The following is a 22,060-nucleotide window of genomic DNA, read 5'->3' as shown; positions in this document are numbered from 1 at the left end:
CATCTGAAAAATACAAGAAGTGCTTTAATAAAAATTGCCATGTACATGTAGGTAAAGCTACCATCCAAAAATCAATGCCTTCTACAAGTTCCCAACATGCAAACATATAGCCATACACCACCCTTAGAGTGTTACAGGCTAACATGATTATATTCACAAGAACATATTTTTAAGACCATAATGTCAATCAAATAAAATACAGACAGACTTACTCTCTCGAGATTTGTGGCTAGTGCTATGTGTACAGACTTTTTCAGCTGCTTGAACTTCTGCACAGCTTCTGGGTCAACACAAGTCAACGGTCGTAAGGTTACAATCCCACATGAAAGGTACAACCTTGCATACAACCATCTAGGAAGAATATTTCTGCATTTGGAATTATTCTGTTGTGCTTGTATAATGAAAGACTTTAATTTTTACCCGAAGTAAACTTGTTTCGGTTTGTGTAAAATGCTCACTACTTGTATCCATTGTATAGGCTATAGCAGCTTATATCCTATATATGTTTAATCAGGACTGGCATCAGAAGCAAAAAGGCAAGTCTTGTTCAAGTTGTTGTAAGGCATGTACTAGCCGTTTCAAAATCATTAAAACATATCATATGGAAAAATCAGTGCTCTTTTCTAAACCCAAATGACGTTCTTAAACAGGCAAATGTCTAAAATGGTTAGAATTCAAATACATTTCAACGAAAATCATACAGTCGACCCTATATCAGTGACTATCTTTCAATATTAGGACCACCTGGTCCTTAGACTGTTTCTACTATTGACTCAAGTACTCAGAATCCTGTCTATATATAGCGGGCACCTGCCTACGGCAATCCTTTCTACTGTCCCTTGAATAGACATGTTTCACAGTAGTATCATCTTATATCTATCTAACTGCAGATTGTCTTCAGACAATGTCTTGAGATGTCTTTCTCTCACCTTGCAACAATCTGGTGAGGCGTGACAGGTCGACGTTGATGTGTTGTATCAGCTCCAAGTCGCTGATGTCCGGAGTGTCCTCGCTGCACACAGACAAGTTGTGGAGCCTGGGGAGAGAAAACGAGCGTTCACGGACAACCAGCTCCATCATGGACTTAGCGCGGACACTGCGTCTACTCCTCCAGACATTTCTCAAGGACCCCTTTCTCAGATGTGAACAACACTCAGCCATTCTTCAAGTCAGAGAAGGAACTCCAAATGTTGTGAGAAAAATGTAACTCTTACTCCATGTGTTAGATATGAAGGGAGGATTTTAAACACAGTATGACGTATAGAGCGATGCGTTCAATATCCTGTTCTGTAGCCAATGATGAAAATACACAAACATGTGGTACTGTCGGGGCAACTTCCATGTAATGTTAAACATGAGTAAGGCTCATCATGTTTTATTCAAATGTAGATTTTCTATTTCGAGATTGTAGGACTACAGCCATATTGTGGAAACCCTTTCTCTCTTACAGTAACGTTTCCTGAAAGTACAAAGATAGCTTTCAAGCCAATCAAGCGACCATAAACTTAATAAGATTAACAGTTTGCCATTGATGCTGTAATATTGTAGCCTAGCCAATAACACAAGGTACACAAGTTTCCAAATAGGCACTTCATGACTCAACAGGTGAGTGGGCGGACACTAAAGGATGATTGATCCTTTTGATGTTTAAATTTCCTTCCCCTGGCTGCCTCCTTAGCTTTGTTGTCGAAGGAAGGATATTGCAGCCCACCACTTCCTCTTCCTTCCTCTGTTCTATTCCCGCCCGACACTCGTTTTAAAAACCGTAGAACTTGTTAGACGGAAAAACACCTATTACTTCATCCATGCTTCCTATCCTACTGATCGAAACATCTGGTACTCTCTCTGTATGTAAGCCATTAAAGTTTGAGTGTTATTTTTGTACAAGTCAAGGGATATAAAGGGATATAAATTTGACAACGTTGCCATGTGTCATTATATGTTATTACCCTTATCATTATCACATTCTATGTACTACTTTACACGATCTTTTATCGATTATAATCAATCTTGATTAGTATGGAGGAGGAGGGCCTAGTAATAGTAGTATAAGCTATATACACTTTTTCCCTCCTCCTGCATTTGTTTTATTTATTGTTTATCCTACTATTTACTTGTTGTTCACATAAATAAAACAAATTATCACATATCTTATGCAAGTGCCCCCTTCCCACAGAGGTTTGTTATGTCCAAAAGATAGTTGATAAATATATAAACAAGGCTTTGGTATGATTAAGAATTTACTATAGTTAAAAAAGCTTATTCATCCCTTTGTTATATTTTTAGATTCTTTGAACTACACTTATTTCATAAAATGGACAAAGGCCACCTGACAAGAAAAAAAGGTAGTAACATTTACTTTTCTGAAAATAATAAACTTAATTCATCCCTTTGTTATATTTTTAGATTCTTTGAACTAGACTTCTTTGATAAAATGGATAATGGCCCCCTGACAAGAAAAAAAGGTACCATAGTAACAGTTAGTTTTGTGATAATAACAAACTTACGTATCATACCAAGGGGCCCTTTTATGTAAAACATCAGTTGGAAGTGTTAAAAAATAAAACTTCCAAGATTTCTTTCTTCTTTTTAAGTTAAGATAATCAAAGTTTTGTCTATTATTACAGGATGTAGGCCCTATAAGGGGAAAAACATGACGCAGTGCTTGGCCAAATACAACTCTCTAATCAGTCAGTCATGTATGATTGCTACACAAATAGCCTCTGTAACTATTATGGTCCAGCCAAGTCCGTAGGCTTCTGACGTGGTATTTATTTACACTTGGCTACTCAAAACAGGGAGGAAGACACCCCCGCATGTTATTTTGGTTCAACGTAGGCAGAGGGCAACGTTTGTTTAGCACGAGTTCTGCTTTCACCTTCCCCTGTCTGAAGGAATATGACATTCTTCACTGAACAAATTTGCATTAAGGCTACACCAATTTGACTACATGGTTCTAAGATTTCCCGCTTAATTTTTTTGAAAAGATTTGAAATAAAATGAAACATTCAAAGATCACAGACACCATTTATGATATGAATCAACTAATTACTAAAACTAAATCATATTTTGCCACCAACAGAAAGTTCTTTTCTTCCTAGTTGTTACAGTTTTTCCATTCATGACTGCACTTAAAAGTTGAAATCTACTACTGGAGAATTCACCAGCCAGGTATGTTGACTTTGTGGCCCCAGTGGTAGCATTTGGGTCTATCACAGGATGTCTTTTCTTTTTCTTTTGTTCCTTTCACCTGCCCACTCTATACTTTTCCTGCGAAAATCTGAGAACTATTGCATACATTAAATCAGCGTGGGTTTAATTTGATATGGCTCAATGTTTGATACACTACCCACACAAAGATTTTATTTTCTAATTGACATCTGCAGAGTGTCTCATAATACAGGAAAGCAGGCCGGATATCCTGTCGGTAATGCCGGATATACTGCTTCCTGTGCATATTTACAGTTATTAATAATTAAACAGTTGCAGTTATTAAACGCAATGGTTAGCGAATGGGAACAGCTTATATTACACTTACTGTTTTTATCAACCTTATAAAACAGGAACATGGTGGGATTTTGAGACAAACACACAATACTAACTAGATGATATTGTATCAACCAATCACAAATCCATTGACTCTAATTAAATCAATCTAAGGGAGAAATAAAGATCCACACCTTGCAGAAATCCTGTTGAAGACGGCATTGAAGTTGTTACAGCTGAGGGAAAACAGGACCCGCGACGCTGATGCCTTCAGTTCAGATACCAGGGGACCTTCTTTCTGTAGATTTATGAACTGGAAATACACAAAACAAAAACATTTAGAATACTACGTATATGTCACAGTAGAGATGGCGATTCAGGACAATCGGCGATTGTCCTAGGACAGATCGCGATCGCAGTCTGTCCTAGGACAAACGGCGATCGCGATCTGTCCTAGGACAATCGCCGATCCTACTAGTAGAGATTGCGATCGCAATCTGTCCTAGGACAAACGGCGATTCGTGATCTGTCCTAGGACAATCGCCGATTCTACTAGTAGAGATTGCGATCGCAATCTGTCCTAGGACAAACGGCGATCCAAACTTAATGATGCTAAGATATACTAATAAAGGAAACAGCAATATCTTGTATAATCCATGATTTTATTTAGTATTTACAAATTCTGAGATTGATATTTTGACACCTGTTTTAACACTTTACAATTGTTATTGTTCTCCTATGGTTGTGAATTCAATAGGTGTGAAACTGTGAGTATTATCTTGACACCTCAAAATTTGCATACTGAAACATTGTTGGATCACATTCTTCCAACTGACATCTTTCACACATTATCAAAATTTTGTCACTCAACTTTATCAGAAATTACTTTATCAGAAAACATACTCATTCATCCATTCTAAAATATGAAGTAATTCACCTAAAATAGTTGATAATTATGAAATGTAGGTAATATGCTAAACCTGATTGAAATGTTGTGCAATGATTCATTCTATTTTCTAAAGTATTTCCATCTAGTCAGAATTTGTCCAGGCAAGTAGAATCGTTTGTCCTAGGACAGATTGCGAACGCAAACTTGTCCAAGTAGAATCGCCGTTTGTCCTAGGACAGATTGCGATCGCAATCTCTACTAGTAGAATCGGCGATTGTCCTAGGACAGATCGCGATCGCAGTCTGTCCTAGGACAAACAGCGATCGCGATCTGTCCTAGGACAATCGCCGATTGTCCTGAATCGCCATCTCTACTGTGACATATACATGTACATCTGATCAGGTCAATGCTTAATTGTTTTTGTTGTTTTTTATTTCATGAATGAAATTGATACTAAAAACAAATGTGTAACAATTTTTCAGGTCTTTATTGCCTTGATATAAGTGGTCTTATTTTCTTACATCCCATAGGAAATGGTGTTATGCTACTTCCTTCCTTCCTTCCACAGGAAAGCTACCGCTTGGTGCTTAATATGTAGTTTTAGGCTGCACCAATTCTATAACCTGTTTTTAGGAAGTGCTGACTTTCAACATGCAAAGTTCAAGATAAGGGTCAAAGTCATTTTTCTTTCACTTTCTCTTCATACATTGCAATGCAGATTCTTTGCATCTCTCAAAAATGAAACAAAATCCCCTAAGTTTCTGTGCTTGTATTTACTGAGGCATCAAAAGTAAACCACAATATCTCTAAACATGGATGAATAATATAATAAAATCAGATTTCATAATGAATTAAGCCATAATCACTTAAAACCTATGCAAAACTTGTGAGTATTTGACATAGCCATGTGATTGTCCAATCAGCACCAAGGACAGATGCCAGGATACATAATCTATGGTAGTCTCAAACAAGAGTGAAACGGCATGTTCATTGGTCAGATCAAGAGTTCAATTACACGAAAAAAATGAAACCATTTCATACCTGGCAGATCTCTGGCAGCAGCTGCTTGACCAGCATGGTTTCATCCAATCGGGAGGTGTCTTTTGGTTGCTATAGAGATTTAAAGACATTCCAAATAAGGTCATGTGTGCTTCTCATGTAAGCCTCATAACCATTGGTTCCCCGAAAATAATCAACATTGCTTTAAAAAAACAACTTCAATCTTTTTAATGCAGGAAGGTACTGTATACATTTGTATATTTAAGTAAATATTGCCAATTTGGATAGCATAAAAATGCCTTATAAAGAAGAAAATATGTCTATTTACTTCAAGAATATGATCATAGGAGTAAATGATCTCTATAATTTGGTTTGCTTGACAGTTAATATATACTTGAAGTTGTTGTACAGTTCTGTGTATTTTCTAAACAACCTTGTATCATTTGAATTTTACAAAGAAGTAACTGCATATAGCAGAAGCTAATTTATAATGACATCACTAAATCATGTCCTTTTTTTTTCTATAACAGTACAACACATACACTGTCTCGATAAATATATTCATAAGGTTTACAGACTAATTATCAAGTAGTCGATATAGTCCATATACCACGTAGGACAAAACGGTAAACATATACATGTACACCAAGGAAGGTATGTTAAATTTCTTAAATTTGGGTATCTTCGGTCCATTCTTGGAGATGATTCTAGGCAAATGATCATGAATGACATACCGCAAGTAGATCTTCTTGTAATCAAGGGCTTTTAAGATATCTTGATAATGCTGGCAACTGTTAAACGTTTATCAAAAAGTAATTCACAGCCCCATTATATTATAGTGAATAATTTTAAGGGCGAAGGTAGAATTGTATGTCTAAAGGTAAGGTACATGTAAAGGTAAAGCAGTCATCCTCAATTGAGGTGAAGCATGATGCTTTTTCAAGTAGCTACATTGTAAGTGCAGTGCAGCTTTGCTACAGAGTGTTGTGTTACTTTATATGCAGAGGTTTGGCACCTGATACTTATGCCTGAGGTTCTCCATATACGGGCTGATGGCTTTACTTCCCCATGTGATAGAATATTGTCTACTACTATATAATAGTTTATGGAATAATGTTGTTCACAACTATATATACTTGCCCCCTCTAAGCAATTCTCCAGTGTGTCCAGTATGATAAGCTGTGACTGGTGTAGGTTCTTCTCTGCATCTGGACCGCTGATTTTCTGGGGAAAAGGGGACATGGTAGGATACATGTAATGTAGGTGTTAACAACAATCATAATCAATGGTGAAGCATAACCGTATTTTTTAAATGACTTAAAGTGACATGCCACCAGAATGGACACCTTCTCTTTTAGATAAGTGTGGTGGATTCTCTAATGTGCTCAATGTACATTTTGTAATGAGGCTTTCCTCTAACATGGGACCTCCGCTTTAGGTACCATCCAAGAGGACGTCCCTTTCTCATTTTCACCCAACTCAAGTGAGGATATAGGTGTGTTAAGTGCCTTTCCCAAGGGCACCACATCGGGACCTCCCAGGGAATCAAACCCGGAACCTTTAAATTTTGAGTCAACAACCACAACCACTAACACCCATTTGTATTCTGTACCTGTGACCTAAAGTCATTCAACCAAGAGAACAGAAAACTTGTTAAGTCCGTACCATAGTAGAGAGGCTCTTGAGGATGTTGGTCAGCCCATTGATGACAATGGAGAACTTGTATCTGCTCACGTTGACCAGACACTCTTTGTTCATCTCAATATGCAGCCGGGAGTGGGTGTTGTGTACAGGGTTCTTGATAGGCAACTGGGAACAAGAAAACAACAAAAGTTAAACCAAATTGCAACTTAAACAAATTCACTTCTAGACACTGCTGGTGATGAAGGTTATAGGCTGAAGTCCACCATTCACGGGCCCCTAGACTTCCAATGGTGAACATATAAGAAAAAGGCTGTTAAAAGTCACCTACCTGAAGTTTAGATCATGGAAAACTCACATTGGTAGCGTAGCCTGACCTCTAAAGTGTCAATCTAATGAGTTTCGCCGATTTTCCACCGGCGCAAACTGGTGAAATTCTATCAAAATATGGCGAGAAGACCTTTGACCCCCCTTCACAAGACCTGATCACATCCAAACTACACCTATTTCAAAGTGTACCAGACACTTAAAACATAGCTAAAACCCTGTTTTTCTAACTAAATGAAATAGCCACAACCCTTACCTGTCAATTCCAGCTCAAAAACACGTGATGACCTCTAGCCTACAAGCTGTCTCTGAAAACCCTTAATAAGTTATAGCGTTGAGCTGTTGCAAATGCACCCATGACTTTATTTCAAAGCTAATGATCAGTTGTAGAAAACACGTTGTAGAGGGTCCAAATCATCTTTACACATATTCTCAGGAGTTGTTGAAAAGGGAGAGTATTTGAAATGCATGTAACTGTTTTTCGAAAGGCATGTGAAGCAGACTTAAAACCACCACCAACATTTCCAAACTTACAGTAATTGTTGGAATCTAAATGAAAATGTTATTTCATCATGATTTGTTTTACTAGGACTTTTTTTCCTATTCTAACTCTAGATCTCTAAGTCAGAAAAACAAGTTGTTCTTCATTTCGTCATTCATATGTCTAAAGTCATTCATATGTTACAACTTACAAGTACAAGTACATTTGCATATGTAATACTACATGTATGTAATATCAGATTCTGCAAAAGTCATTCAGAGGACATTGGTGGCATTTCCAAACCCTACATGCCCAACAGAAAAGCTGTAAAATGCCGGTATCAGTTATCTAGGTTGCACTTAAATGTTCAACTTGGCTTAAACTTCAAATCTGAACGAATCCAGTTCCCTTTTTGTCATTTTCTGATCTAAATTCTAATATTGTTAAAAATGCAGCTCATTATTTTGCACACAGGGGGCGCTGTTGCAGTGAAAGATGAATAATGATAAGGAAATCTCATCCTACCTATACTGTACAATCAAAAATGTATTGACATGTTTCAAAAGTCTGTTTCCATTTTTTGTGAAGAAAAGGCCAAACTTAAATCTCCAAGTTCAACAAAAGTTTTGAATTGTCCTTGACTTAAAATAATGTAATAAGACAACAATATATCATCACGATTAAATAAATGTATAGATGGAAATGGTAGCCAAAAAGCCCTAAAAATCAAAATTTCACTCAATTTTAAAGTTTATCTTTTTATGCACATTTTAGGAATTATAAGATTTTGTACACGAGGTGAAATAGCATAAGCTCCAACCTTTCTGAGATTGGTGGTATACATGTGTCATTTTGACACTGTTGTATTACCCCACACAAGCAACCACAAAAAGCGTTTCTTTACTTATGAAATGAATGATACATGAGGGCTCTAGCCAGCCTGAAATTTTATCCCGTAAGCCCTAAAATTTTGTACAAACCTAACATATCGAGCGCCGAAGGCGCGAGGCGTCGCGCCGTAGGCGCGACAATTCTAGGCGGGTCCGGGGGTATTCCCCCCCGGGAAATTTTTAAATCTAGACCCTCTGAAACGCTATCTCCAGCATTTTGAGGGGCAAGTTTGGGTGAAAAATAAATTGGGCCTTCGTTGTATACAATCGGCAAATAAATGAAATTTAGCACCACAAAACTTTCTTATTTATTTGACAAATATACACGTGAATTCAAGTCGGCAGAAATAAAACATTTTCAACACCGGTCGACGCGTCGTACCGGTCCCGTTTGCGCCCTGTACTAAATATAGTAGGAAATGAGACACCCTACATTGGATAGAACGCCCTAAAGACGTTCAATATTTTCCTTCCGTGTTTTCCATGGTCGATTTCTCCGGTAACTTCCACTTGATTTGATCAAAATTCGTCGATTCAAGCCCCATCTTCGCACCAAATATCAATTTCTGATAAAACCTCGCGGATTCGCGCCTCTCGTGAACCGCGAGACTTGTATGTCATTGGTCGATTTTCCGTGACGCGGCGTGAACGAACGCTGTTATTGGTAGATGATATCTGATTCTGAGGTCTAAAACTATCAACACCAGTTTTCGCGGGAAGAGTGCGTGTAACTCGGCGTAAAACTTTAACAATGTTTACCAAAAAAATACGGAAAGCCTGGTAACTACCGGAGTATTTTTTGTGTGGCTATAACTAGTGGTGAACCGGGGAAAACAGCCGAAAAAACGTCAGCCCGATGCGACCGGCCAGAATTGTAGTGGGGCACTAGTAGTGGGGAGGGGGGCACACGATGCTGATTTTCTCTCGGCCCACGAACCACTGGCAACCTCCGCGCCTCCGTTTGTCTGCTATAAAGCCACCTTGAGGTTGTCACCTGCCGCCGGCGGAAGATAGAAATGGCCTGAATTGACCTCGCTTTAAACTTCCGCTTCTTTTCTGGAGATCTTTGAAAAAGTTCAAGCCCTGTCTATATCTTTTCTCCCGATTTTTTTCCGTCAAGGTTTACGGATTGGTCTTGAATTTTTTCCGTAACACGCAGCAAAGTTCCGTAAATTTACGGCAAAACTGGCGCTGGCTAGAGCCCTGCATGTACCATTCATTTCTTTTCTGTCCATATCTGTAGGTTCCTTCATATGATGAAAGCTTGAAATAACAAAATAACAATTGAAGAGTGGGGTACGGATTCAAAGCCATGATTAAGACATCACATCACAATGTTCATGAAAGTAACCTAGAACCATGTCTAAATTTTGAATCTTAACATATATAATGTGCTTGATCTAAGGTAACAAATTTGCTGCCGTGTCTCTGAGAAGATACTAACTGAATGATTTAGATGTAACACTACAGAACTTTTTTTTTCAAATTTCATAAAACTTTCAATCACAATTCACATTACAGGAATCATACTTAACAATACAAATTACCCACAAGCATCACATTTTCAACGTATCTAAAACTTTTTTAAACGTGACAATTGATTTAGCTTCTTCTAGAGGAAATTCAAACATAACCATTTGATCTCTGGGTCAGTGAACCTTCCTTTCCCTTTGGTCTATCGACTTCTGAGAAGACTGAATGCAAGTCGTTGTGTTTGGACCAGCGGGCACCGCGTAACCGGTGACGCATGATCGAGGAATCAGTGGGCAAGACTTCCTGTCACGAAGGATACCACTTTCATGTCTCTTCCTCAGAAATGGACTAGAATTGAACGTGGGTTCAGCTAAGTCAAATTTTTTAAGTCAACCACTAATTTTGGAGTACAGAACACATTCTGTTGCATCGGTTTCTGACTGTGACTTAAGAAAGATGATGTAAATTTTACTTGCATGGCTGGAAATATCCCTGCATATGCAGATTACTGCAAGTAAGGTATTTCTGATGTCTATCTGCCTATCTACCTAACCAGCCAACCTCACTATGATAACATACGGCCAGTTATAGCCAATTATCTTTTCTATATTAGTAGCAATCTTTGAATACAACAGATAACAAAATTCAAAATAATACTACTAGGAACATTTTCAAAACAATGTTTTTTTCAATGGACTGAACGGCAAAGTCAGTGGTGCAAGTAAAACTTGTCAGGTGCAGGTACAGTAAGTATCTCCATGAAAATGTTTCGGCAGCATTTGCGTAGCTGTCGGATAAATGGATTGGTTTAATATTTGGTGTGATGGTATAGCTTCTGACGAAAACTGGAAATGATTAGATTTTGGGCCCCCTAGTGCTTCCCTAGGTACTGCAGTGGAAGTTTTGGTTTTGCCATCTCATGTTCTTGTGGGCATACTGACTTGCAAAAGTAAATTAAAAAACATTTTTGCACGAACGAAACACTGCTATACGGTATATACCCACTGCTACATCTATCTATAGCTTTATTGCATTTCAAAGTCTTCCACAAAGCATTCCTCAAACATAGACTTCAGGTTCAACATTCAAACATACATGTACTTAAAATTAGACATACATATCTATTAACAATGGCTACCCAAGCTATTGCATAGGACACTTTATACATGAACAGTCCATGTTTATATTGTATATGTACATGTATCCCCACAGCCTGTTACTAGCGGTAACCAACTACAATAACTATAGCATAATGAAATTTCAATAACACAAACATAACCAGACTTTCAGAAACTGGATTTGTTCTCATTAATCATCTTTCGTGTTGAAAATGCATCTGGACATTAAAGACTATTTGAACTATTATCAAGTAAAGAGGGTGTATGCTGTAGCTTCTATTTTTGTTCCAAAAAAATTCACAATGTATGCAGACAGCAGAGCGAGGAAATCATACAACAAGGGCAGAGGTTTCAATTCTAAATCATCTAGTCAAACCTGCCTAGGCCACCACCTTTTTAAGTGGACCGCTTGACCATGGCGATCACTTTTTCTTGGTCCCAAAAATTTTCTCCATCAGCATAAGCATAAATTTTCCATCGATCTATGTAATTCTGTATGTGTAACACCTCAACTTGGAAACAAGTTATAGACTTATAGTCGATCCTCTTCAAAGCGACCACCTGTCCAACGCGACCGCTTTTCCTTGGTCCCTCGGATGGTCACCTTGGGCAGGTCTGACCATAATCTATTCATCCACTTATTCGTTATGGCATTAGATAGCAGCTGCCATCTTAGCAACTCCAAAGCATAAAAGATTTTTTACAGAGCCTCCTATCAAGATCAGATAAAACTGCAGGCCCTTAACCCTTTCCTACCTATGTGCCACATGAAATCTGCATACCAGCAAGTTGTGCCGGTAATGCTTGTTATTTCATATCTAAGCATGACAAGAATCAATAAGAACATATTATATTTACCAGTAAGAGTCAGAAAAACAACCAATGAACTTGACAAGGCCTGAACTAATATTTGATATGATTCTAATTTCTAATCTTTTTCTACTTTTTACTTCTTGTTTCATCCAACTAAAACATGCTTCTTTTGATTTGTTTTAATGATTGATGTACATTAGGTTAGTATTTCGCTACCTTTTATCAAGTCACTGTTTGAAGAATATTCTAGTAACTGTGATTATACGTGACTGATGAACCTCTTCAATGATGTACATTCATGATCATATTTTTTCAATATTCAAATTATTTTTCTTCATAGGAACTGAATCATACAGGTGTTGCTATTCCTTCTTTTCATAATCCTGTACAGAATACTGTAAAGCCATTTAAGTTTGCTGCACTTAAATGTTGTGACAGCTCACGGTGAAAATCAACAATTTGAAATATTGTTAAGTTTGAAGTAAAAACGTAGACGTGAAACAATGGAAAACAGTACACATACATAATGTTTCTGGTGTCATGAGAACCGTGAAATAAAAAACAAAACAAAATATTCAAAATTTACTGTATGATCACAACAACCAAAACCATCTACACAATGAAAATAACTTATGATTCTTAAGTATATCCTCTGAACGATGATCTTCTTATTGCTAACGTTAAATTGTCATTCAAACTATTAGATCCCTGGTTTCAAAAGGCTTCAACAAAATCCAAGAACAATTTTCTTTTGTCAAAATATTAAAAAATTTACAAACTTAACATGAATCTGTATAGGAAAAAATGAGATATGACTGCTCTGAGACTGCATGTCTGTGTCTACTTTAGTGAGTGTACAGAAACGGAGGCACCTATTGTCAGGATCTTTATTCTTTATTATCATAATATTATTGTTTTAAACCTCATGTTATTATGAAGATTGAACTAAAAAAAAGTGGGATAGATACTGAACTGGAAGAGTAGATTGTATTTGCGCCTCTTCACAATTTTCATCAATTTCAGCCTTACAAATAACTGGGGGTACATTTTTGATTATCATTACCAATGTTCAAATCATAACCACCTAGTATGTTTTAAGATGTTAGGTACTGTTTCCAACTTTCCACATTTGAATGAGATACAGTGTTGCCATCTCAAGAATAATATTTCCCCTGACACCAATTACAATTATAGATTTTGCAGGAAAAACAACATATATATTCTCCTCATATGATTGGATATTTGGCAAACAACAAAGTTTGGTTTGCTACTGATTAATATAATAAAAATCTGCTCATACTGTGTAATTCCATAAAAGTCTCCCTCATTTCTATCATTGCATTTCTATCTACTATTACCACTGCATAAAAGACCACCCACAATACTTGCATCTTCTAGTTTCCTACATTACAACAGTGACGGTAATGTATGACTAGTAATAGTAGTTTGTTAATATTAAATATGTGTCCTTTTCAGTTTTAGAAGATACATGTAATATCAAGAGAAAATATTATACCCACAGTTAACCATCAAATGTCTTCAAAATAGTAGATTTCCTATTCAGCAAGTTACAAAAATGAAATAGGGATATGTAGGTCGGTCACTCTACTTGTTGTGGCAAATCAAAATAAAGAAATACAGGATATACGCATGCATGGATATTTTCATAACATTTAGATGCATCTATGGGTAACATGGACAAAAGATGGTTTCAATCTATCAAAATCATGCAGTAAAAACAGCATTTTTGTACTTCCGACATTAAAAAATGGAAGGCAAAGAGCAAGGCAGATGAAATATTGGAACCCATGATACAATATCAGCTTAAAATCACTAAGTGACATGGTCATGACAAAACACTGCAATACACATTCAATGTACAAATCCTTCTCATACTAATTCCTTCTAGAGTTGACAAAATTTGAAGAAAATAACTTTTGTGTACAATGATAGCAATCTCCTACATGCCATATTTACTCAGATGACAAAAAAACATATTCAATGGTTTATGTGTGACCATTGATAAATTTTGATTTTGTAAACTACAAATGTCTAACTGCAGTTTAGACACATTTATAGAATTTTTCATCCATTCAAGTGGGGAAAAGTGGAGTCATACTCACAGCGCTTTAAATAATAAGTATTCAATGCGAGATTAGGAAAATGTTTGATGTAAATTTCATTACATTTTCTTTAGATGATGTATCGCATCAGATAACAATATTCGTGGAATGAAAATATCATTGCATCATACGAACCCATATAGCAAACCTGCTGGTTTGTTTACAGTGCGATATGGTGTATTCATTGGTACCACCAAAAATGAGGGAACCACAGTATGAATTGTAGTCCGATTCGCAGTGTTTGTAAATGTCATGAACATGAAATAATGTGCTAAAATGTGCATCTCAATGTCAATAACATGAAGATGTTGTTATCCAGGCTATTTCTAGTTTTGCCACCAAAATTCTACATTGAGTACCTTTAATAGTGTTTTTCCACCCGCCCCCCTCCCCACATTAGGGGTGTGTCCGTTATCAATGAATGAACCCTGCCGTCCATTCATCCCTATAGCACAGCACTGATCAATCACACTGCCAACCCGCCACCGCTAGAAACATAACCACACAAACAACAAAATCCTCATCGACACGTCCCTCCCCTCTTCTCACTCTCATTTCACTGAATTCCGGACATCAGAAGGGATACATTTTTCACCATTTCTGAGGAATATATATATATACATATATACAGAAGCGCCATGCCCGCATGTTATATCTGAAAAGGGTTTGGGAGACGCAAAAATGGCAGACGATATTTTGCCGTCCCCTCGAACCCCAGTGCCCCGGGGTCTAGGAGAAATATTTCCGCTGCAGATTCTGTCAGAAAAGACGGTGGTAAACAGTCAAGGGGTAAACAAAAGCCAGCGGAAGTCGGAGATTTGGGCGTTCTGCCTGGCAGAGCGGCGAAAGATGTTTGGCAGAGATGTGGTGGTTCGGAAAATTTATGTGCAGAAATTTCTTCCCTCTCTCTACATCATGTACGGATCTGTTCGCAGAATCGCCAGACGACACAAGAAGATCTGCCCCGAAAAAAGGCCAGGGATATGGTCCCGAGAAATTACACAGACACTAGGTCTGACACGAATCTCCAGAAAGGAAGGACAAGGGTCGATATGGAAGATAATGAAAGCCCTTCTTAGAAGATTTTGCAGCGCTGCGCGCCGGATCTTCAGATCGAGCAGAGCAAAACATAGCAATACACGTGCCTTGCCAGACGTCTAGGAAGCGTGGATTACCTCAAGTTTGATACTAACCTGTTCGTCGAATCGTGATATCACGGCCTGCACCCATTCCACAGGCTTCTGGGCTGCCATTTTCGGTTTTTGTGGTAAAATTTCACGGTTTGAGCTCGGGAATCAGCCCGTAAGGTCCGCCATGACACTTCTCACTTCTCCAGGTTCTAATCCACCGCTGCAAAACGCACCTCACCCAATAAAACATCGGATGCCTCAAAAATATTCATTCCGTCATTTTATAAGTGAAAAATTGATAAAAGCCGTGAGTCGTGATCTCATTACTTTCTAAACCCACCGACGCGTCCATTTCTAACCACTTATTCCTGTCACGTGGATGAATTAGCCCGTAGTGTGTGTGTGGGTGCCCGTTTGCGTGGGCATGCGCTCAAAGTTTTTATTTACAAACTTAGGTCGCGCATGCGCTGACTTTTCGGAAGTTGCATGCCTTATTTGGAAGTTCCTATCTTTTGTTCATAATTCTATGCAAGTTATGAATCAATACTACAAAAAAACATCGATGTCTCCTACGCTCAACAATAAATTTCAATGGGACAAAGGTGCTTTTAGCACTCCTCATGCCACTGTTACATATCTGCACAGACTACAAGTTGCAATTACTTTTGTATGAAATGTGGTGTTTAGAGAAGAGTTAAATTTACTATCTAATAATGCAAACTTTCGTTGATTCCTCCCAGAATGTAAGTCTTGAATTTAAAGAGATAAATCAATGCTGCAAAGAGAAGGACAAATTGACCATTCCGCCATAGCCGATGATGTTGCTAGGGTCGCTGTGAATTAGGATTTTACTGTGGTCTATATTGACATGATGATGATGATATTGACAGAGGCCATATGATATAATCAATGTAGCATCAGTAATCCCTGAGGTATGCACAGTTCAGATATAGATATCCAGGTGTTCAATGTATTCTTAGAAGGCCTCAATAACACCGTTTTTGTTGAGTTTTTCATTGTGGCCAGGGTACCAGCAGAATTATGTTAGCAGACGTCACATAAAAGATGTTAAGTTTCATAAAAATGCACACTAGTCTCATTTATGATTCACAGTTGAAAAATTCACTACACATTTGCAGCGCAAAATATGTAGATCAAATCACAAACGATTATTGCAGCCAACTTCTAATTTCTACTTCTAACCTCACTGATGTGTACAGTAAAATTTGGCCATTTACATGTAGGTTGTGATTGAAGGACATCATTTTCCTGTGACTTGCCAATCTAATGTAGCTATTCACTGAAAGATATGAAATTGTTCTGCTTAACTTTCTTTCAGTTTCCTTTGTCCCACCTGTTATAAATAGTTTTGCTATACTTTCAAGTCAACAGACATGCATCCACCACAATCATTCCTTATTGACAACACATCCAGACAACAGCCCAGGGATTGCATTTTGTTGAAAACAAAACCTTCCTTTTCCCGGCCCTGGCTTTTTGCTTACTACCGGTAGTGTAGCTACAAAAATCGAGACATGTGGTATAAATGATCTGAAGATGTATCTGTTCTCCTATCACTGTTATTAAAGAATCATCTGTTTAATGCCTTTGGCAAATAGGAAATTATGATATGCTATACAGATCCACATATTCACCAACAAGCTTCCCTTGATTGCATAGACTTTACTATGGTGTAAGCCCCCAAAAAATAATAAACCATTTCATAGCTTTCAAAGACTCAAGCGAGCATTGATTTAGGACATTTTTACTCAAAAATATTGAATATTCTGTGAAAATAAGGAGTCAGTGCTGGAAAGACATTTCAAGGAATAAGCCTTGATGATATGCAGTTATTTTACATATTGATAGGGGTCTCTGCTCTCTGCATCTCAACTGGAGGGTCAACCTCACAGTTCTTCCTATGCAAATAAGTAAAAAGATGTTACAAAAGTGCTTCACAGAAGTATTATAATTTTCTGCAAGAGGTGTACAAAGTAGATTAGCAGCTGCCAATCCTCTGATGACTATCATTGGCTTCCATGTCCTGCCAGTTATTTATCTAAAAATGTTGAATTCCTTGTATGTTTCTCTTGTATCTGTATCTCCATTAGGATCTCAATGTCTGTTGTAGTGTGATTGTTTTTTGTGATCCATATCACTTCTCTTGATGTAGGGAAACAGATACAAATCACTAAAGAAAGACGTCAAAATAAGCAAAAATTCCACAAAACAAGTAGATGCTTGGAGATCATCATTTGTAGTCTAGGTACAGTAAATGTATATGACTTCCAGACACATAGGCATTTCATACTGCTATTTCATTGCTTGTACATACAGAGAAACATGCCAGCTATATTTCTTACTGTTCCATTCTACAGTCATTCATAAGTTGGAGTAGTTATTGATAACTTGTTCCAAGGTGGCAAAACTGTCTAAGAAGCTTCCTCTGCTATTCCATACTTCAGGTACTGGTGAACATACGCCCTGGACGCAAACATGTTCCAGGCCTTCCCCACAAGACTACCCAATGGACCGACAGGAGCTTGACTGTTGCTTAGCAACGATGCATACTTCTCGTAGTGGTGAAAGGGTCGTTGTTGCCTGAAGACGGAGAACGCGGCATCACACGGTACCCAGGAGCTGTAGAGACGCGGATCTGAGAAGGGTGCGATGTCCGTGGATTCGCATTGTTTTCCGCGAAGGAAGAGAACGTTAGCAAGGGAGGGTGTGAAATCGGCAGAGGACAACCTACGGTCCCGGGAGTGAACTTTGACCTGCCAGTCAATACCTGCAGAAGGACAGAAAATAGCAAACGGTTAATGTCAAGTTTGGAATGTTGGGGATATTGTAAAAATTATTCAGACACAGATTAAGAAACTATAATATCATTACTACTATATCAACAAATTATTACTGAACAAGACAAAACTGTCAAGAAGTAAAAATTTTATCATTTTACCGCATGGTCCACTGCAAATGACTGTAAATTCATTAAGCTTACTGCACTTGAACTTCGCAGCAGGGTTAGATTTTGAGTTCAACGTATTCATTGCAAAAACTGCAAACTAAAAAATGCCAAAAATCTCAAGCTTTACAGTACTTTTACAGTGTGTATCAACTAGTTTTACAAATGGTTGACTTGAAAACTGTGACTCCGAGGTCGATGCCCTAAATTCAAGATAAGTCTGTGCGTTTTGTGACTGGTAAATTACTTTGGGATATTTTTAGAAAGTGTCCCCTAATCCTGGCAACAATTAGAAGCCATGCAGACTTTCATACTAGATTGTCTTCTACAAAAGGGTCAGCTAGAATATTTCTAATCTAAGAAAGTAGGGCAGGTCATGTATTTGATGCAGTGCTCTCTGCAGTTTCAATCTTCAGTCCCTGGATGGAACTTTGCTGTTCAGCATGGACAAAAAATGTATCCATCCTTTGATAGTCAAAGATCTGAGATTCATGACATTTTCATCAGGTTGTCAACATTGCCACAAAACTTTCACCAAATTAGAATGAAGACATTTGAAATTGGACCCGAAAAATGCAGAACATAGCATTTCAGAGGGTTAACAAGTTCAAAATTTCCTGGGGAAGTGTTCCCCTGAACCCGTTTGGTTTTTTTAGTCTTAGGCAGCCGACATGGATCTTGGCTCCATTAAACTGAGAGGATGGAGAAAATTTCAGAACTAGAGAGAGAGAGAGAGAGAGACCTGATTGCATTTAGAACCTTAGGGGAGCTTAGATCGACAGTAAATTGCTTAGGATATTTTTAGCCGCTTCTTGTGTGGGATAATGAAAAACAAAGACCCACCTTCTTCCATCCCGGCATTTGCAATCAGCATTTGCCTCAGGTGCTTGAGTAGTCCAGGCCAGGTGAACGAACTAAAGGCCAGTGCCCTCTCTGATGTGTGTGGAATCGTTCTCACATTTAGAAGCTTGTACTGGGGATCAGGGACCAAACGTTCTAGTAACTCTCCGGGGGAGTTGGTCCTACCGCTATCTGCTGACATCGCCGGCTGTAGAACACTCGCTAACTCCTGACTTATCACCGAGTTGATGTCTTGAAATGATATGTTCTTGATGCTGAGAAGTTGGGAGCAGATCTTGTGGAGGTTGTCGTTTTCAAAGACGATGATGGCGTCTGCAGACTGGTATAAGTGCGATAGCGTCAGCGCGGCGTTGAAGTTCTGCACGATAACCTCTCCCGTACCGTACGGCCACACGATTTGGTTAGCGAGGAAGGAGTGTGGGTATTCTTCTCTTAGACACTCTGTAAGGTATGCACCGACTCCAGATCCCGTACCTCCCGCGAGACTCATTAACGAGAGAAACCCTCCAAATCTGTCGCATTTCTCGACCTCACGCTGAACGATGTCCATGACGGCATCCCGTGCTGTGGGTCCGTGGTGACTGTAGCCGTGGGCCCAGTTGTTGCCCGACCCACGTTTTTGACAGAACTGCCCCTTTTCACAGTACTGCCACTTTCCTGACTTCTTTGCTTCCTACAGTTAAGAAAGTCACAAGTACAAGACATCAAATCTATTTTATTTATCTGATTGAAGATCTATCACGTCTATTAACTATACTATATCACACAAAGGTAATTAAAATAATTATTAGACTGCCAGATATAAAATCTCACTTAAACACACTCAGGGGCTCTTTTTGAAACAAAAAAGGCCTGTACCCAAATATCAAATCTGGGTAAGAATTTGAATGGCAATTTCATCTATAGGAGAGGTTGTAAAAGAGGACGTCATACAAGGGAAGAAGAACATAATTACCGTCTATCATCTTCTTTGTCATAATTCTTATGATCAAATGGAAGAAGTAGACAGTCAGTACCTGGATAGTCTGTTGGATGACTTTTGGTTCCATGTCAACCATGACAGCACGAGCGGTGGGCAGCACCTGCTGACTGCAGGACAGCCTTGTCTCACTAGAGGGCTCTTCTGTATTGAAGAACCTGTAGCAAAAGTTGTACGAGCAAGGAAAAGAATAAGCGCTTTTGCACATTCCAGTATGCATGTGCAGTGTCAAAGGTGAAAGCCACTGGCAGTTGTCGCGTCGACCATTGTCTCAATTTGCATAATGATGCCCAGACATTTTGTTTACGTTTCGGGCCTTCACCATTGACACTGCACATGCATACTCGAATGTGCAAAAGCGCTTATATTATTATATCAACATTGAAGTAGACAGTCAAATACAAATGCCCAATTATTCAAAGCCTTGACACATCATAACATATACTTCTTTTTTTTTCAATACGAAAAATAATGGCATGAAATGACAAATTTGGTTGGCACAAGCTTTCAAATTCATATCATAACATAACAATGATAATTTCAAACTACATGTATAATCGAACATGGCGCACAATATTGACAAATCAAAAGCCTGTATAGTCCATATCTTAAATCTTGTTGCAAGCTCAAAATTCACCTCACCTTTCAAGAACTGCATCTTGGTAAACCGTGTTCTCTTTTTTGGTACATCCAAGCCCACCTTTTCCGTACGCGTCTTCTAACACAGTTGTAAACAGCTGACCTCCTATCTGATTCCCACACTGTCCAAGCTGAACAGTTACTAACGACATCGTGTCGTTCTGTCCGAACTTTCGAAACAAGGATTTCAGGCACCAAAACTTTCGGTCGCTAAAATTATGTATGCCCCCCTCCCACAACTTCAAGCCGCGGAAAGTACAGCTACAATTGCAACATTTGAAGGCGGCTGCGGGCGTAAGGAAACGTTCAAACTAGGCCTAGTACTAAAACACAAAGATCTGACTTATTATTGGACGATTCGAGACTGAAACACGCATTACAAACCAGTTTTTAGAGAACAAAACAACTTTCGAAAAAAATTCAAAGTAGGGCGCCGCCATTGACATCCCGTCATGCACCAGAAGACTGGTCAGTTCCATTTCTAGCAGGGTTAAGACAAGTTGTGTTCACTAAGTTTAAGAAAAGAAACGATAACTTCTGGAAAATGCGGAAGCATTGTGTGCGAAAATTTAACTAAACTGTCTAGTGAATTCGATTTTTTTTCAACCCAAAGCCAATAACATTTTTCCTTACGTTATCTTTAATAGGCCCTCACTACTAGTAATAGTACATCGTGTGAACATGCCCATTCACAAAGAGGTGTGAACACATTTTCTATCACTTGAAGCGTGTTTTTGGCCACGCCCAGAGATGTGGCTCTAATCACCCATTGTTGACACAGCAATAGGGAAGTCCATAAACCTCCTATTGGCGCCAACAAAACAATAAATGGGCGTTTTACACCTAGACGACAAGTATCTATAATAGACCCCGGCTACATATCATCTACCGTTTCCGTTATAATATGCCATTTGTTTTAGTGTATCCAAGCAACGATGCATGGATTTTAAAGTCAGAAACTACCAGGCCCCACAGGTCGCTGGAGACTTGCAAACTGTACCCCTTTAGTGGACTAACTCCTCTGGCAGGTTATCCGTCTATTTGGCCAATTTCTACTATTTTTCCAGCGACCTGTGGAGCCTGGTAGAGGCTAGATCATCCTGGCCAATGTGATGCATAGCCATTCAGACTGTCAGTATATATCTGACACAGCTATTTTTATTTGCAATAACCACCGGCGCACGCATATCGTAATGAAATATGACGCACGGAGTGTAATCTCAATATAGCTTTGATATAAGAAGGT

General features: G+C 38.4%; 2 protein-coding genes across 23 annotated transcripts in view; both read right to left on the bottom strand.

Moving 5' to 3' along the window:
* The window catches only part of LOC136445233 (neurofibromin-like), a 63,143-nt gene extending 47,365 nt beyond the window's left edge, over window positions 1-15,778 (bottom strand). For 15 of the 22 annotated variants that reach the window (XM_066443114.1, XM_066443252.1, XM_066443173.1 and 12 more), the window contains exons 1-7: window positions 15,434-15,777; window positions 7,040-7,183; window positions 6,515-6,598; window positions 5,417-5,485; window positions 3,681-3,799; window positions 930-1,036; window positions 213-280 (exon numbers count right to left, since the gene is read on the bottom strand). In XM_066443114.1, the coding sequence (XP_066299211.1) occupies window positions 213-280; window positions 930-1,036; window positions 3,681-3,799; window positions 5,417-5,485; window positions 6,515-6,598; window positions 7,040-7,183; window positions 15,434-15,493 (651 nt within the window). In that variant the 5' untranslated portion in view covers window positions 15,494-15,777. Of the gene's footprint in view, window positions 1-212; window positions 281-929; window positions 1,037-3,680; window positions 3,800-5,416; window positions 5,486-6,514; window positions 6,599-7,039; window positions 7,184-15,433 lie in introns of all 22 variants that reach the window. The other 7 variants (XM_066443229.1, XM_066443238.1, XM_066443263.1 and 4 more) reach the window with 3 other exon arrangements.
* Window positions 15,779-17,119: 1,341 nt separating this feature from the next.
* On the bottom strand, window positions 17,120-21,289 carry LOC136445227 (tubulin delta chain-like). Its single transcript, XM_066443101.1, has 4 exons — window positions 20,818-21,289; window positions 20,213-20,333; window positions 19,179-19,869; window positions 17,120-18,158 (listed from the first exon to the last, which is right to left on the bottom strand). The coding sequence occupies exons 1-4, from the start codon at window positions 20,964-20,966 to the stop codon at window positions 17,803-17,805; spliced, it is 1,317 nt and encodes a 438-aa protein (XP_066299198.1). The 5' UTR covers window positions 20,967-21,289; the 3' UTR covers window positions 17,120-17,802.
* Window positions 21,290-22,060: the final 771 nt, after the last annotated feature.

The sequence above is a fragment of the Branchiostoma lanceolatum genome, chromosome 1 (genome assembly GCF_035083965.1).
Source record: "Branchiostoma lanceolatum isolate klBraLanc5 chromosome 1, klBraLanc5.hap2, whole genome shotgun sequence".
Taxonomy (NCBI): Eukaryota; Metazoa; Chordata; class Leptocardii; order Amphioxiformes; family Branchiostomatidae; genus Branchiostoma; species Branchiostoma lanceolatum.
This window is presented reverse-complemented; position numbering and strand designations above follow the sequence as displayed.